This window comes from Pezoporus wallicus, unplaced genomic scaffold (assembly GCF_028554395.1).
Source record: "Pezoporus wallicus isolate ANWC-B61680 ecotype Strahan unplaced genomic scaffold, APGP_CSIRO_Pwel_v1 contig_8776, whole genome shotgun sequence".
Lineage (NCBI taxonomy): Eukaryota > Metazoa > Chordata > Aves > Psittaciformes > Psittacidae > Pezoporus > Pezoporus wallicus.
The window spans coordinates 78,085-95,164 of NW_026639091.1; the positions used below are offsets into that span (position 1 = coordinate 78,085).

The 17,080-nt window shown below is 45.1% G+C and overlaps 1 protein-coding gene across 2 annotated transcripts; it reads right to left on the minus strand.

The window, feature by feature from the left end:
• Nucleotides 1-1,385: 1,385 nt before the first annotated feature.
• On the minus strand, nucleotides 1,386-16,448 carry LOC130601511 (uncharacterized). 2 transcript variants are annotated; one of them, XM_057413639.1, is made up of 6 exons: nucleotides 16,041-16,448; nucleotides 6,738-7,205; nucleotides 4,110-4,250; nucleotides 3,638-3,706; nucleotides 3,019-3,109; nucleotides 1,386-2,681 (listed from the first exon to the last, which is right to left on the minus strand). In XM_057413639.1, the coding sequence occupies exons 1-6, from the start codon at nucleotides 16,093-16,095 to the stop codon at nucleotides 2,474-2,476; spliced, it is 1,032 nt and encodes a 343-aa protein (XP_057269622.1). In that variant the 5' UTR covers nucleotides 16,096-16,448; the 3' UTR covers nucleotides 1,386-2,473. The 2 variants fall into 2 exon arrangements, with proteins under 2 accessions (XP_057269622.1, XP_057269621.1); XM_057413638.1 differs by having other exon boundaries at nucleotides 6,738-7,208; nucleotides 16,041-16,445.
• Between the last annotated feature and the right edge of the window lie 632 nt (nucleotides 16,449-17,080).

Consider the following 17,080-nt stretch of genomic DNA (forward strand, 5'->3'; position numbering starts at 1 on the left):
CAGATTATATTTGGATTATGAACACTGTTCATTGGGTTCAGGTGATGCTAGAGAGTGAGCAGCACGCAGGTTGTGCAATTGCTTTTAGCGTTTCTCAGCTAGCTTGAGAAGCAGAGGATGGAAGGTGTCTCCCACTGTCACCAGGTTCAGCCACAAGGCAGAATTGGCTATTCTGGAGTCTTTCCTGATAGACGTTTGGCTAATGTGATTTTTAAAACCTGATAAAGGCTCACACCCTCGGCTCCTCTGTCCATACATAGGAAAATTTGGTCTCTAGTATCTAGTGTGAACCAGTGAGAAATAGCTGAAAGATAACAATCAGTAAAAGAGAGAGGGAGAAAACAGTTACAAGCTTGTGCTGCTTCACAGTCTTATTTTTTAATTATCATTTGAGCTACCATTTCATCAGTGCTATGTAAACAATGGTGTTAACTGCCTTCATGTTTATGATCAAGATTAGCATAGCAAGCATGAGTTATAGACAGTCATTAACAAGTAATCTCTTCTGTCCAGCAGTAATGAACATAAGCACTTGTTGCTTTGAAGAGCACATTAGCTGAACTCTGAGGAAATATTTCCATTTTAACGGCACTGCATACATTAGAGTTCCCGAAGGGCATCAAGGTTTTGTAATAACAAATGCTGTGCACTGTAAGGTGATGTGCTCTTTGGACAAAATTTCAAAGGCTGGCGTCTCAGTTGTGGTAGGAAAAGGTACAAGGGATGTAACTGTCATAATTGGTGAGGCACTGCATGTGCATTTTGAGAGGTTTATGTACGGAACGTATTCACATAAATTTTGTGTGTAAAATGGTGCTTACGCAGTTGGAAACTTGACCCAAAAGGCTTTGTATTTGTTTTAAAGTGGAAACATTGGAAGGTCAGAATTTAATTCTGACTCTTGTTTGTGTTCGCTGTTCACTGGTGGAAAAAAAGAGTTCTCCTCTGCCCATGTCTAGTAATAAAATGTTTTCCCAAGGATCATGTGGGAAACCCTCCAGTAAATGATTGTGGAATAATCTGCCAAGGGAAGACATTTATTTCCAACCTCTGTGATTTTTATCCCCTAAACCAATAAGGTTTGTATTGTCTTTCTTGAGACCAGCGAAGTTTTTGCTCATAATAGTATCTCATAGCAGTTAACTTTTTACCAGGCTGCGGATCTATGTTTAGAAAACAGTAAAAATACTCAGAGATTTTAAATTCCTTAGAGACCTTACTTCTGCCTTAGGGTAAATAAAATTATACTCCAGAGAAGTCCAAGTTCCACTGAAATAGTACAACTTAATATAGGTAAAGTGAGAAGTGTTGGTTAAGTCTGAGTAAGAAACGGGTTAGGGTATGGTTTCCCTTGCTTTGTTGAATAAATACACTGATGCAGCTCATGCTTGTAATTTCCTGGTGTTAGTATTTCTTTTTCCACATAATTCCTGATTATAGCTGTGATTACAGTTTACATTGTCACAGGATCAGTGAGAAGGAAAGCATAAATTCATTAGTATTAGAAAAGCAGTAAGACATTGCAAGTTTCACTGAGAAAAGATCAGGATTGAGTGTGATGGTCACAGGTATGCTCAAACAGGAAGTGTAAAGGCTGGAAATGCTTTACTCCTTTCTAGAAAAAAGATGTTACTGCTGTTGATGGGAGCAATATATCTGTTCATTGACTATTCCATATGACTATGGGATGTCAGAGACTGCAGCTGGTATAAAATAGCTGGGTAATATCATATCCCCGACAAGCACCACTGATGCTACTTGTCATTCCCCGTAAAGAAAGAAGATGTGTTCTATAATAAGGTCTAATATGTCTTAAATATGGAAATATTTCAAGAGATATGTACTCTCTCAGCAGGACTCTTGCAGTGATGCAGAGAGGACGATGGAGTGCTGCCTATTAAGTTAGAAAAATTACTTGCTGTCACTTAATTGACAACTTAGGATAGTATTTTGGCAGATATCTGGAAGAGATTTTATCTTCTGAGTCCTGAAGACAGTGCTTATTAGTTATGTTCTCACACTGATAGAGTAACTGACAGCCTTCTGTGCCTCTTGGCAGCTAGTTTTAGTTCAAAAAGGATTTGTGGATCATCAGGACTTCTGTTTTTCAGTTTACACTTTGTCTCCAAAGATTTAGTTTCTTATATGATCCGTAACTCTGAATTTAGGGGCAAAGGATAGTTGCAGCTGGCAAGAGTCTTGGCTTCATTAAGCTAAATCTGGTTTTTGTTATAGGATAGAAAAGCTCTGGAAGAGCTAAGCAGCGTGTGTCTAGATGAACCAAATAATCTGCTCTGCTTGCTTCAACCTCGTGCTGTGCAAGGAGATTGTTCTCAAGTGTTAAAAAAATCCCCAAACAGTGTTTACAACTCCCTGTCAAAACAGCAAGGCTAGGGAGGAGATTGGCAGTGGTGGCACTCTTCCTGGTGGGAAGGGTGACACAGCATGGAACAGCAGCTCTGTTGGTTTGGAGCTAGTCCATTTGATAATTGGCGTTATCAAAAAGAGGAGTGACAGTCCCGTCTTTCCACTCGATGAGGATTTCTCCACGCCTCAGGGAAGGGGAGCGAGATGGTGGAAGGTACGTCCGGGGACCTCTTTGTAAGGGAGACGGCTCCCGTAAGTCAGCTCTGCTGCTGTTTGCTGCGGAGCTCTTCAGAGCAGAGAGGATTTTCTTCTTCCTAACAGGAGAGAGAAGAGGGTACGTAACTGCATCTGCCTGACACTTGGTTGCTTCTCCATGTCAACTGGTTCAGCAGCCACAGTGCCCACATTGTCTAAATTGCCCTTCAGGGATGGCATGAGGTGTTCAGGAGAGGAGGAGCCAACATTATCAGGTGCGTTTGGATGGGGTTGAGTGAGAGGGAGAAACAGGGTGGCAAAGAGGAGAAATCATCAAGGGTGACATCTTGGGTGAGCAGACCCATCTGAATGGGGAAGGGTGCCAAGATCAAGACTTCTGTTTTGAAATGCTGTACAGGGATGTGTCAAATTGGATGAATCTAAATCTCAACTTACTTGTTGTAATGGACATTGAGTGTCAGTATTATTAATCCCAGTATGAATGCCAAGGGGCTGAGGACCAGCATGGCTGTCTTCCAGTTGGTGCCTGAAAGGATATGATGGAAAACAATCATGTTTGCTGTACCTATCCCCATACTTATGCAATAGCCATGATTGCCACAAAAAACACCTGTAGTGTCCCTGAAGACTTTCTGATAGCAGGAAAAGTGCTTTTCCTATGAGACCAACATCATACAGCTGCTTAACACCTCACAGCATTCCTTTATTGAAAACAGCCACAAAAAGGTTTTCTTTCTCACTAGGAATACAATACCTATTCATGCTTCTGCACTCTGCAGCTCTCTGATACAAAACAAGAAGGGCTGGGGGAAGGCACCAGTGCTGGTGGATATCTGTTTCTCCTGGTGAGCTGGGACAAAGGATTTGCATGGTTTTGCTCACTTTTTTACTCGAGGCCTGGGAAGATTAAGTAAATCTTTGACAGGAGTTTTTCTGACAGGTAATTTGGTGCCCTAGTTCCCTACTGAGCACCCTCCTCAGATGGGAGGTCAGGGGCACTGATGAACCCTCATCTACCCGGTCTCTTCCTCCTCTGTCTGATCCTTGGACCTACCTGCAAGCCTGGCCCCAGCATTTTTCCCTCGATTTCCATGGTGCTTTTTCGAGTGATTATGGGGTACATCTGAGGGAAGAAGAGAAACTCAGATTAGCAGCTTCCGCTGTTGGACAGGAGGAGGTTCCAACTTCCTCCTGGAGCTGCACAGATCCCCTTTGTGCAGAGCAGGAAGGGAAGAGGAAACTTTCTTGTTCCTCAGCATTCCCCAGCCACCGGATAATTTTTGCTGCTAGAACATCCGGCTGTGCCTCCAGGTTAAGGCTATGAGTGCATCACTGAACTGCCAGCCAGGGAAAACATCTCAACGTGTTGTGTGAAAGCGAAGCCTTGAACTGTTCAGTGGTACACACGGAAGTCCTTCAGAAGTACTCAGGTACTTACCACCACTGAAAATACTTGAGTAATCTCCCGATGCCACCCACACTTTCCTTCCTGCTGTTCTCACATATGCATTCAGAAAAGTGCTCACCCTCGTTTGCTGGCACGTACGGCTGTTTGGTCTTCACAGGAGACACTGTGCTGTTAAGTTTGTTAGCCAGCGGTGGGTCAGTCAAGCTCACAGAAGATTCTCTGTCCACAGCACTGGTCTTTGATGAATCAATGGTTTTAGCTTGTAAAAAAATAAAGCAAAGATGTGTGTGATTATCATTTACTTTTTGTACAGAAGGGAAGAGAGCCCAGCCCTGCTGCTTTAGTCCTCTACCCTGCAAGGTGAAGGCAATGTGGTACAATAGCAATCACCTTCCTGTTTATCAGGGCCTTCCATTCTCATAGATGAAGTGAATCTTTCAATATGGAATCCATGGCCAAAGCAGATCTTGTTTTCTGGTGATAAATAAGCTTATTGGTCTAAAAAGTATGAGTGTAACACCAGCTGTTAAAGGATGAAATGTGGGAAAGAGGCAAGTGGAAGCATCAGAGGTATTACCAACACAGCAGATGAAGAAATGGGATCAAAAGGGTGGTAAATAGTCCATACCTCTTGCAAGGCTCCATGACATCCTTTGCCTTACCAGTTGTGCTGCAGAAGGTGGGTAAGTGGGGTAGCAGCTACAGCTAGAGGTTAGGTTGTGGGAAATCTGGTAGCAGCAGTTGTCATCCCTATCGTGCATATGGCATGATCAAGAAACCCATGTCTGCACAGTGCTCCTGCTGCTTATCCCAACCCCATCCCTTCCTGTGGCACAAGCATCCACAGGTACACAGATGTAACTTACAGAGCAAATAACCCACCGAAGTAAAAGTTGTCTGTTGATGGTCAACTGAAACTTGGGTAAGAAAGGCCTAAACACACACAGAACTTTGATGTTACTGAGTAGTCAGAGGCTCCTTCCAGTAGACTCTGATAGGAAAATCATCAGTTTGCACAAGACACACTAACTGCCACAACCTGATTCAAAGGCTGCTCTGTGTCTACTCTTGCACTTATTTGGGGAGCCTGGCTCCGTGGCAGCCCTGGGCTGCCAGGGACATTGCCTTGGGGAATGCAAAAGCCCTTTTCACATGCCTTTTCTCATATCTTAAATGTTCCATGCATTTCCTAGCCTATATTTAACTAGCTTATGATAGTATTTAATTTGTATTGGCTGTATTTACCCTCATATTAAACAAACACTAACACTTGTGACTACTGTGGTAATTACATGCTAACCTTCTAGTTGGCTAATTAAAAAGGCCATCCTTATCTGCACATGGCAGCCAAAAAAGCTCTTTTTATTTTAAATTAGATACAACCTCTTAGTCAAAAGGTTATATTCATAATCCATTTTCTTACGTCAAACAAATTCATCCTATTTTCTCTTTACTCATTTCTGCAAAGCTGAAAATCTCATTGGGGCCATCAAGCCTTAAGGTGAGGAATAGCTTTATGGAAAGAAAATAATTTTCTCTGGTAAGGTTGGGAATCTCATCACCTACAGAGTGGACAAACACCATTACAAATACCAGCTATTTTCTGGTCTCTGGAGTGGAGGAAGGGACAGGAGGAATTGTGTGTGATTTTTCAGGTCTCAGTCCTTCACACAACCTCACAAGAAATGTCCTGAAAGCACCTTCTTTTGCATAAGGGGCTAAATGAAAAAGGGAAACATACTGAATCATGAATGATCAGTGGTTGGCAATAAGCATCATGGGGCATCTGACAAAGGATGACAGTCACACCTTGGTCCGATGGCCATGCCTGATGTCTGTCAGCCTGGTGTCCAGCACCTAACACGAAGACAGGACCATCGTTTCTGCCCTTTTTGTGTCCAGGCAGAAGATAGTGAACAGTCATGAAGACAGAGATTAGATTCTTTTTAGTAGAGGCCAAGGCTGTGAAACTGGTAATATAAACCAGACTTTTTATACTTTTTGACGTCATGTTCTAGGTTTTCTTCATGCAAAGGGAGGGCAGCACTTTAACTACCTCCCACTACTTGCTGTGTTCACTATTCTCTTTATGGTTTCATCAGGCACCAGAAACAAGGTTCGCTTTGGAGTATCATGAAAGCATGTGATGAGGGTTAGAACTGTGGTTTCGTTAGCGGTAAGTGCACTGTTGGGGTCTGGCAGGAGGTAACTGTAATGTGTTGCTTAGAAACTGGAGCAACAATTTCTCTTTACAAATATAGCTGCTGCTCAGTAATTCATACAAGTTTAAAAGAGGTGCCTCCAGTTTTCATGTTACCGAAAATGACATTCCAAAGTACAAAGTACCAAAAGCCCTTCGAAGATTTATGAGGCTTTATGAAACTTTCTTGGTTGTTTTGGATGGGGGATGCTCATGCGATTTCAACTATTCTTAGCTCTGGGCACTGATTCAGGTGAGCTTTCCAAAATAGTTTTGGAAAAATGACTTTTGCCTGTCATTAGAAATGCAGCTGGGGTTTAGAGACCCGATCCCGTGAGGTGTTGCATGCTTTGTGGAAAACACTGAACAGCAACCACTGGAAAACTGTGGCATCAAGTAGTTAGGCTGATTTGGAGTCATTTGGTATCTCTCTGTATGGGGCCGAAGTGAACATAAGTTAGAATGATGGATGCAAGCCAGGTGTTAGGTGGCTTGGATGACATGTAAGGTTAGGTGTTGTCTAATGCTACATCTACCTCATCTTACTTTTATGGATCCGCACGCGCAAGTCTGCAGCTTGTTGTGTTGGTGTGCTGTGCCTCGGAGCTGCTGTCTGGGCAGCAGCACAGACGGTTTCCTCTGCTAATGTCTTCCACCTGCTGAATTTGTCCTTTTTCCTCAAGACAAAGACCTTGTGTCCTCCTTCATTGGTGCTGAGGTGGAAGCGCGAGCTCTGCAGAGTCAAGTGTCCCTTCTTGCTGCAGGACCACACTTGGCGTTCCCAGTCCCCGCAGGGCTCCAGCTTCACCGGAGCATGCTCACGTGTCTTGTGGGCTGACAAGCACTGCTTCGTTTGAAGGCTGACAATGGTCCCGGCATTGGGGTCCCAGCTCCACTGCTGCTGCTGGGATTGCTCCTTGCAGTCAGTCAGGTTGATGCTGTTGGGCTTGTGATGGGAGACGCAAATGCACTTTTCCAGCTGAGTGTTCCTTATGAGAAAGCCTTGTCCCTCTGCTACTGCAGTACAATCAGAGCGTGGTTTAGTACTGTGCATGTCTTCAGAGCACCAGACATTATATATGCCATGGGGAAGGGGAAGCATAACCCACCAATCCCTTCTGGATAGATGTGCCTAGATAAACAGTTGTCCCAGCTTTCTAATTCCCCAGAATGACATTTCTTTAAAATACAGGGCATGCAAATAGCCAGGAGCATATAAATTATAGAAACAAATAGCAATGACATAAGTAATGAATGGGGAAAAATCTCACTGTTCTTGGAAAGTCATATCGTTATGAAATATCTGCCTATATAGATTTAATTCAATATTTCAACTGCTTTAAATAGGCATCTGTCCTGGGTTCAGCAGTAGCAGTCACGACAGCACCCCATGCTTTCCTACCTGCAAAAGAACTGGATGGTTTAGGGGTTTTTTGCCCCTATTCGGATCAAATCTTTCTTATAAAAAAACCCAACTGAAACCCCTGGATTCCCCAGGTGCAATTCATCTGGGACAAGTTACGCCACCTTGGGCCATTGTTTCCATTAAATGGCTTCTGGTGATATTAAAGCAACTGAAATAAAACCATACCCTATCAGATGTCCAGAAGTACTTGGCTGAGATGGTATAGTGTGAGGTGTCCCTGCCCATGGCAGGGGGGTTGGAACTAGATGATCTTAAGGTCCTTTCTAACCCTAACTATTCTATGATTCTGTGACACAGGTCATGTAAATATTGAAATAAACATGGGTTTACTTGACATTGTTCTGTGCTCCTCAGGCATGAAGGTACCATTTTTAAGGATCCCTTTTCAAGAGAAAGACAGTACAGCTGCCCCACAACAGACACACATTTTGAAGCATTTTCTGAAATTGCTTGTTGCTTTTAATAGCAATGGATCCCAACATCTCTGATGACTTAGGATGGATGTTATCCTGTTAGTTGGACAGCTGACTCCATTTTCAGTGCAAAATCATCAGGTGTGGCCTGTGAACATCCTGAGCAAAATGTTAAATGCTAAACCATCTGTCACTGTGATTTTATACTTAAGGTAGTGAGCTGGAAATACAAGTTTAAAGTTTCTGGGCATTCTTAAAAATATTTTAATTTTAATTACAATTAATTCATGGTAACTCCAGCTTTTGCAGTGCTTTTTCCCCACCTCTTTTCTCCAGGAGCTATATAGCCCCATCAGCATACAGTATTGAGTATAAAGAATAAGAGGAGACTGAAAAGTGATGTTAGACAAGAACACTGATGTTTATCTAAACAACTATTTCTGTAGAGTTTCCCCTCCCAAAGCAATGAACAATACTTTTCCCTGGCAGCAAATATTTGGCTCAGTACCTGAAAAAACTAATGACAATGTAAACAGGAGCCAGTACACAATACTGAGGGTATGAACAATAGCTTAAAAGAGCCCTTATGTTTTCTCTCAGGAAATTCTGGGGGTCTGCTAGATTAATAGTGCGCAGGGCTTTTTGATCAGCATGAATGCATGGGGAGAAACAGCCAAAACCCACTGTACATCTCTTGCATCAGCTCTGAGATGAGGATGGATGTGTGTACGCTGGGATACGAGTTCTGTAGACCTGTAATAGCCACTAATCCAGAAAATTCCTGCCAAAACCGTGTTCCTGCCTAAGTGGAAATTAAATTCCTGGGAGATCTGTGGGCAGCTCGAGAGTCCTGTCCTTTTTACCCCTTACTGAGGACTGGATGGAGGGAAGATGTTTAATGAATGTTGGGCTTGAGTTTCTGCCAGCTTCCAAAGGCAGGAGAAATGTCCCATATATAATCTCCCGTGACCTTTAGAAAATTCAAAGGGATGAATACAATCCCCCCCACCATGTTTTTTCTAGGACCTGGAATCCAGGATTCTCACTTCTTTGTTCTGTCTTAAGTGGGAGAAAACCATTTCCAAAGTAATGATTTGAGAGCTGCATAGAAATGTAACAGTGGAACATGAGAACTGTGCTGGGTCAGATAAAATACCTGCTGAGCCCGGTATCCTGTCTCCAGCACTGAGCATTAGCATTTGCTAATAGCTGAAGAGGATAAGAATCAGAAAAGAGCTCACTCAACAAAGCAAGGATACCAGTGCCTCCTTCCTAAAATGTTTCAGCTAGTTAAAAGAGCATTGCTGGGCATTTGTGATTAAAATCATAGACTCATAGAATCACAGACTAGTTTGAGTTGGAAAGGACCTTAAAGCTCATCCAGTTCCAACCCCCTGCCATGGGCAGGGACACCTTCCACTAGAGCAGGTTGCTCCAAGCCCTGTCCAGCCTGGCCTGGGACCATGCCAGGGATGGGGCATGACTTTGCCCATGTACAGTATATTGTATTTTTCAACTCTGAAGTTCAAAACCCATTTTGTTGCTCAGTCTGTGTCATGACCTCTTTCTGCAGCTTTGCACAGTCAGCTTAAGGTTTTAGTATTCTTAATAATTTTGTTCCGTCAGCAGACTTTATTACTTCATTATTCACTCCTTTTGATCTTTGTTGGCACTTGCTTATACCTTTACTCTGCTGACATTGTTAACTTTCTCCACCTCTCTGTTCCAGCCTATGGGTTAAGTTCTCTCTCTTACTCCATGAGAACAGAGTTTCTTAAGGGCATTGGTGGAACAATCTTATCAAAAGCCTTTTGCAAACACAAGCACAAGATCTAGATCAGGTCACCACATTTATATGCTCATTGATGCCATTGCAGATATCAGATATCCCTACTACAAAAGCTGTACTGACTTTTATCTGTCTGTCTGCAAATTCTGTTCTGTGTTTCTATGGGCTTGCCTGATGCCAAAATCAAACCTAGTGACCTGCATTTGCTCCCCCATGCTCTGCAAGGATCCCTCTGAAGAGGGGTGTAATTGCTGTAATGCAGTCCTTTGCGCTGAGATTAAGTACGTTTCCATGCTCCTTAGAAGTTTAAGACTTGTCATCTTTAGTTTCCTGTAGCTCAGTATGAATGCCATCCGGGCTGGTAATATGCCACAGATTATTTATCTCTTTTTTTCCCCCCCTAAAACTTCCTCTATTGGCAGTTTTGTTAGCTAACTCTTCAGAATGCAGAATGACTGCTGTGTGAGGACCATGTCTGAAGTGACTGCTGAAAGCAATAATCCACTCAGCCTTTCTGCAATGCCCTGCTTTGGTTGTCCTTCTTACATAAATGCCAGTTATTTATTTGCCTCCTTATCCCCACCAAGTTCTTCAGTTATGTTTAAAACTTCACTTGCTAGTTTTTTTATGCTCCCTTCAGGGTGCTCCTCTAAATCTTTTTCTCATATGTTTTATTATGGATTTTGATATTAAACATGCTGTATTATTGCTGGTTTTTCTTTTTCTTGCTTGACAATGATTGCACATTTGAAAGTTTAAATTTTATATTAAATTTTGAAGAGCATTGCTGTTTAATCCAGGCAGCGGATTTGTGTTTTGCTTCTGTGTTCAGTCCCTGGTGGTATATATGTTCCCCTCTAAAAGACTGCTGTGCTATCTGCATGTTGTCAGCAAGCATTGAGTGCCCCCATGTTGTCTACCAGCCTGTTGCGCTTTTGAGCTGCCCCTTTCTACCAGCTTGCTTGGTTTTATGCAGGTCTCAGTTTACAGAAACTCATTGCACTGAAGGTCCAGGCAGCTGATCTGCCATGGGAATACATGTGAGCTGAGGAACCTTAACACTTTGACTGAAGTGCTTTACTTTGAGATTTGTATAGTTTCTCAGTAGGATACGGCAGTAGTTTATTAGTAGATTTTTGTCTTCACACCATACCTCAGGTCCGAAAGTATAACTTCCATTTTACAGCTTGGGAACAGAGGTATAACTAAACTTTTCTTGGTTCAACATTACATGGAAGGGTGACAGCAAAGCTGGAGCCGTATCCTTCTACTCCAAACTGTGGTCTGAGTGTCTTCCCTACCAATAGTGACATTGAGCTCTCTGTAAAGATGGCTGTCAACAACAGGAGTTTCCTTGTGGGGTTCCGCATGATCCTTGCCATCCCAGATGTGAACCTGTGTCAATCATACAGGTTCACCATCCTCTACCTATACTTTATTTCTTTCCTGAGGTTAAGAACCTGCTAAGTGAGCAACTTACAATTAAATTCAGGTAACCAGCAGCAATCATTGCACGTGCTCCACACAGTCATAAGGGGTAGACCCACAAAGCTGGAGTGTAATTACTTTGGGATGCACATCGCAGAATCACAGAATCCTAAGGGTTGGAAGGGACCTCAAAAGATCATCTAGTCCAACCCTCCTGCAAGAGCAGGGTAACCTAGAGTACATCACACAGGAACTTGTCCAGGCGGGCCTTGAGTATCTCCAACGTAGGAGACTCCACAACCCCCCTGGGCAACCTGTTCCAGTGCTCTGTCACTCTCACAGTAAAGAAATTTTTCCTGATGTTCACATGGAACCTCCTATGCTCCAGTTTACACCCATTGCCCCTTGTCCTATCACTGGACATCACTGAAAAAAACCTAGCTCCATCATCCTGACACTCACCCTTTACATATTTGTAAACATTGATGAGGTCACCCCTCAGTCTCCTCTTCTCCAAGCTAAAGAGTCCCAGCTCCCTCAGCCTCTCCTCATAAGAGAGATGTTTCATTCCCTTAATCATCTTTGTAACATCAGGCACCAAGAAACCTTGCTCAGGAAGGAAGATGTCTTTTTTGTCCCAACACTGCCAAGTCCCACTCTCCAGTAGCCCTGCAAATAAAGGCCATCAGCTCTAATAACATTAGGAACATTAAGCTGGAGCAAGTAGAATGTCCAGTGTGCTCCCTGGGGATGGGACTCAGTGTCTCTAGAAAATGCCAGCCCTACCCAGAGAGCCTGAGTAGATGCCTGCTTTTAGCTCCTCGTGTTTGAACATTTTGGCCTCTTCATATTTTTAGGAACAAAATAAACAATTTCTAGCAAAGGCACTTGATGCCAGCTCATTTATCCTATGATACTGCCACTCTGGTTACAAGAAAAGCAAGCAAACATAGCCCCCTGCCTCTCCACAGCATGGCCACCCATGGGACATGCTGTTCCTCATAGGATTAGAAGCAAAACCCATGCAACGTTCCTAATTAAGGTAATGCCACCAGGAAAGCCTTGGTTACCAGTAATCCCAGTCTGGCTGGAAAGTTCCTGCTGTTTCTAAGCAGTGCCTATGATGGCTTGATCAAAGCCATTTGCAAATGCTTGGGGAGGGGTTGCTCCCTCTAAAGACTCTGTGGAGGGGGGGGGTAAGTTAGAGCTGTATAAGCAGAGGTTCCCAAAACACTCCAGGTCACCTGGGAACCTCATCTGGTTCTTCTCTCCAAAAAATCCTTCAATTAGCGCAAATTCTGTTGCCAAGCAGGTGTTTTCTGTAAGATGACCGCTGAGTCACAGTCAGGAATTTATCTTTTCCTGCCTGTACCTGTCCTCAAAGGCAGGCATGGATCTGCAGCAGCCACAGCACCTTTCGTAGGGACACCCCACAGCCCATAATGAGCTCTCAGAGATGGCTCTCCTGAATTTATACCCAAGACCAGCATGGCAGGAGGTGAGATTAGTTTAGGGATTTTTGCAAACAGGCTGTTGACTGGAACCAACATTAGCTTTATTTTGCCCTGGTCCTCCCTCAGCCTACAGCTATACTTACTTGAATGTAAAGTTTAAAGTCATAAACATCCACGACAGTCAGTGGCCAATCTACCTCTGGAGAGGGTAATGCTGAGCAGAGCAGGGTGAGTCCCTGTTGGTGAGCAAACATGTTCCTGCCTGCCCATCAGGCCCAGCAGAATGGGCAGAGCTGGAGCAGGGTGAGCAGCTACCTGGCAACTGGGATCTCTGGGTTTATGGGACCACAATCTCCACCACTTCTTCTTATCGAGCTGTGTCATTTTTATAGAGAAGTCAACAAAGCCTACTGGTAACCAGCAGTAATTAGCTGGCAAACAGCCTGTCAGTGCAAGTACCTCCTTGCAAATACTTGTTGGTCTGCACTTATTATTTTCCAGTAACATGTCTCTCCAAGAGCAGTTTTCAGCTATTGCTCCTGGCAACCACACTGGGCTGTGTTTCTTCCCAACTGCTGCCTTCTTAAAAGTATCTTACTTTTGGCTGACCAACAAAGCTTCCCATGTTACTGCAAGGTCAACTTTTCACCAAGTGTCTCAGCAAAGGCCTCCAAGGGAGCAGAACAGCCATAGGAAAAGAAGAAAGGCTTTGGAATGGAAAAGTACGTGGATAAACGATGGGGAGCAGGGGAGGTTGATGCTGATGCTTGTGGGGAAAACCAGTCCCTGGGGAGATATGATGGAAGTCTATAAAATCCAGAGAGGTCTGGAGAGGATCAGTAGGGGCTGACTGGTCAAGGACTGATCCCAGATGGAACAAGGGGTGCCAAGGGAAGGCTCACGGTGTGCAGGAGGTGACTGCACCCAACACCCGTGTATCTATCTTTGCTGCCGGCAGGGAGAGCCTGCACAAGGGAGGACACCTGATAGCTGATGAAGAGTTAAACACACCAGCACCAGGAAATTCCCCCAGCAGAAAATAGCTGGAGGCTGGAAAAGTATAGGGAGAAGAAAAGTACCAGATAAGCTCAGCCTTTCTGCCTCTGCAATGCAAAATGCTTGGGGTTGCCTTAGGAGAGCAGGGAGCAGCCAGCACTGCACATACATAGGCTTGGGAGGAAAGAGAGTGGTCCGTGGGATGTGGGATCAGGACAGGATGCCAAGCAGAGCCACCACCAGCCTCACAGTTAGTGCATGAGAATAGAGAGCCAGTGTTAAGTGTAGTATTATTTCAGCATATTTTCATTATTTCTTTCTGCTTGTCCATGCACAGATCCTGCTGGTGCACAACTTCCCACCACCCATCGTACCTCGCTGTGTTACCATTAGGCCTGATTTCTTAAGAAGACCCTTCAGCTCCCTCCCTGCTTGCAGGGACTTTCCAAAGAAACCACTGTCAGGACCAGCGCAGGCAATTCCAGGATTTTGTTTCCAGCAGGGAACTGAACCCTTCAAGGCCTGTCAAGAGCAATCACCTCTGTCCCGCTGGCAGCCTTAAAACCCAGCAGCCCCAGGCAGGATGGGATGGGGAAAGGCTGCTGCAGGAAGAGATCAGCCCCAAGCAAGAACGTGTTTGCTCTCTGCTCTTTGAGCTTGCCTTGGGCACTGCCAGGTTTTGGGAAGATGAATTCCTTTCTTGCAAAACAGTTGTATTTTTGTTAGTGGTCTGACTCAAATACAGCGGCTGATTGTGTGATTGCACCAAAAGGTGCAATCCAGTGGAAAGGAAATGTCCTGTGGTCCTCCTTAATGTGATAATAAAACACAGACCTGGAGCTCCTGTTGTATGGCAGCAGTAAAAGAACCACTTCCTTCCAACACTGGACAAGGTCTGTATTAGAGCAAGAGAAAGAGCAAGACCCTGGAGGCTGTTCTGCTCTCCTGGCATCCTACAATGGTATCTCCTCCAGGTCCTAAACAGATCTCCTGTAACTTTTAAAAGATGCACATGTGTCTTCATGGCTCATTAGTACAGTGCCATACTCAGCCTTGGGGCTTTAAAAAATCAGAGATTCAACCCACTGGATTTACTTTGGGGTACAAAAAACAGCAGCAGATGGAGCAAAACTTAAATCTGTAGGAGCAAAACCAACCTCTCCTTTGACAGTGCTGCAGAGCAAACTGAGGGCTGGCTGCTCAAAGCAGCCCAGGGAACATGCACTTAAAGGTCGTGGAGCAGGGAATAGAAAGCAGCTGGTCAGTCTGAGGTCTGTCTTTAAGCAATAACCATCCTAGGTGTGCAGCCCAAATAGTTGCAGTCTTCTGCTCTAGGGAGCTTGATAAGCTCTGAGTACGTAACCTGTAAAACTGCAGGGCTGTCCTCCTTGCAGCTGCAGGGACTGGATGAGCCTTGAAACACTTCAGGGATTTATTTCAATGAGTCCCTTTCAACCTGGCATCTCAGGCATAAGGGTGAAATAAAAAGGGATGGTTTCTTAACTCAGGGGCTTTGCCCATTTTTAAAGAAAATAGATATAAATGTAGAGTAGATATATATAATATATATATGGTATAGAAATATAACAAAGAAAATAGACCCAGGGCCCATGATGGGATGGGTGAGACCGTGGGAAATGTAGCTGTTCCTGGGTAGCACTGCTCCAGCTCCACAGGATGATGATCGGCAGGACTTCTGCTTTCCTCACCTACCCATGCATGTCAAAGCCAAGGGTGGTTGGATTCAAAATACTCCTGAGCACAGGCAGGATACAGGATTCAAGCAACCTCAGCAAGTAGCTGAATGTTAACATGAGCCAGTACCAAGTTTGCTCCATGGAAATGAGTGGTGTGGACTCTGCCGCTCCCCAGCACATCCCACTACAGCCAACTGGCACAGGAGCAAGACTAAAGCAATGAGGTCCTGCTCCCCTTCCCACCCTCTCCCATGCTGCCAGAGCCCACTCACCTCTGCCAGGAAGGAGCAGGGAGCAGAGTGCTCCTTGAGAGGTCACTTGGTGCCTGTTTCACTCCCAGAGCAGGTTTATTCATCCACGACTCTTAGCAATATAAAAGCACTTTATAAAAGCAGCCAGCATGATGCCACGGTGTCCCTGGCCAAACCATCCCAGCACCTTGCCAGGCTGTCCCTCAATCTCCCTTACCCCTGTGTTTAATTCCATTTCAAAAACTGCCTTGAAATGTGCCCGGAGGCAGTTGTTTTACAGCTTGGTGGGTTCAGAGCTTTGCAGCCCAAGCAACACTTGAGCAGCAAAGCAGGTTAAAACCAGAGAGGAAGTTCACTTCCAACTTTCCAGCTACCCCAAAGAAGGAGAAACTTACCCTCAAGCCAAGGAAGGAGGCAAATACATCCTAGGCTCAGCCTGAAAAGCTCCATGATCTGCCAGCACAGCAGGGGGGAAGGAGCCACTGTAGCCTCTGGTCAACGTGGAGTGCCAGGCAGCCTCTGTCATTCACAGCAGAAAAACCTGCTGGGAACTCTTTTGTTTTAGCGCTGGAGACTTGGCAGCTGGCTTATCAGCAAAGGATCAGCTTGGAGACGCAGTCCCGCTCAGCGGTTATCCCTTTGGAGAAATCATATGACGAGCCAGGATGGGGGGGGGACCCTGGACCGAGATGCTCGCAGCCACTGAACTCAGCTCCTTAGCAGCTGTGTTTCTCCCAGCAATGAGAGCCGAATGCCAAGCAGGCTGGCGGGCTGCCTTCACCGGGGCTGGGAGCAGAGGAGGATGCGGGGCTGGCCTGGCAGGGAAAGGCAAAGTTCGTCAGGAGTGCCCAGAGGGGCGTGGGATGTGTGTGCTGCAACCCCGCGCTCGGCCGTGCTGTCACATGGGGTTGTTTTCTCTTTAGGGAGAGCTATCACAGCCAAGGTGAGTTGAAGCACCATTATACATCGTGGTGGAGATGAAGCCTCACAAGCTGGCCGCAGGGGTCCTGGGGTTGGAAGGTGATGGAAGGAGAAGCTGAGCTCCTGGCTATGGAGGAAAGTCCTGCTGTGGGTCTGCCCTGATGATCCCCATGGAGGTTGCTCAGGTCGAGTTTGGCTTTTATGCATCAGTTTTGGCTCTGCACAGGGGAAAGCAACAGGACAAGGAGTAATGGGTTAAAACAGGAGAGATTTAGATTAGATACAAGGAAGGAATTGTTCCCTGTGAGGGTGCTGAGGTGCTGGCACAGGGTGCCCAGAGAAGCTGTGGCTGCCCCATCCCTGGCAGTGTTCAAGGCCAGGTTGGATGGGGCTTGGAGCAACCTGCTCTAGTGGAAGGTGTCCCTGCCCGTGAGAGGGGTTGGAACTGGATGAGCTCTAAGGTCCCTTCCAACCCAAACCTTTCTGTGAGTCTATGAAAACCACACATCCCGCC

Bases quoted from the DNA above. Each gene is read 5' to 3' on its own strand.
- LOC130601511 (XM_057413638.1), bottom strand. From the start codon at position 16,095: ATGGAGCTTTTCAGGCTGAGCCTAGGATGTATTTGCCTCCTTCCTTGG. The intron at 4,251-6,737 runs GTAAGATGAGGT...TTTTTTTACAAG, and splicing joins GCGCGTGCGGATCCATAAAA to CTAAAACCATTGATTCATCA. The intron at 2,682-3,018 runs GTAAGTTGAGAT...CTCTCCTGTTAG, and splicing joins CTCAATGTCCATTACAACAA to GAAGAAGAAAATCCTCTCTG.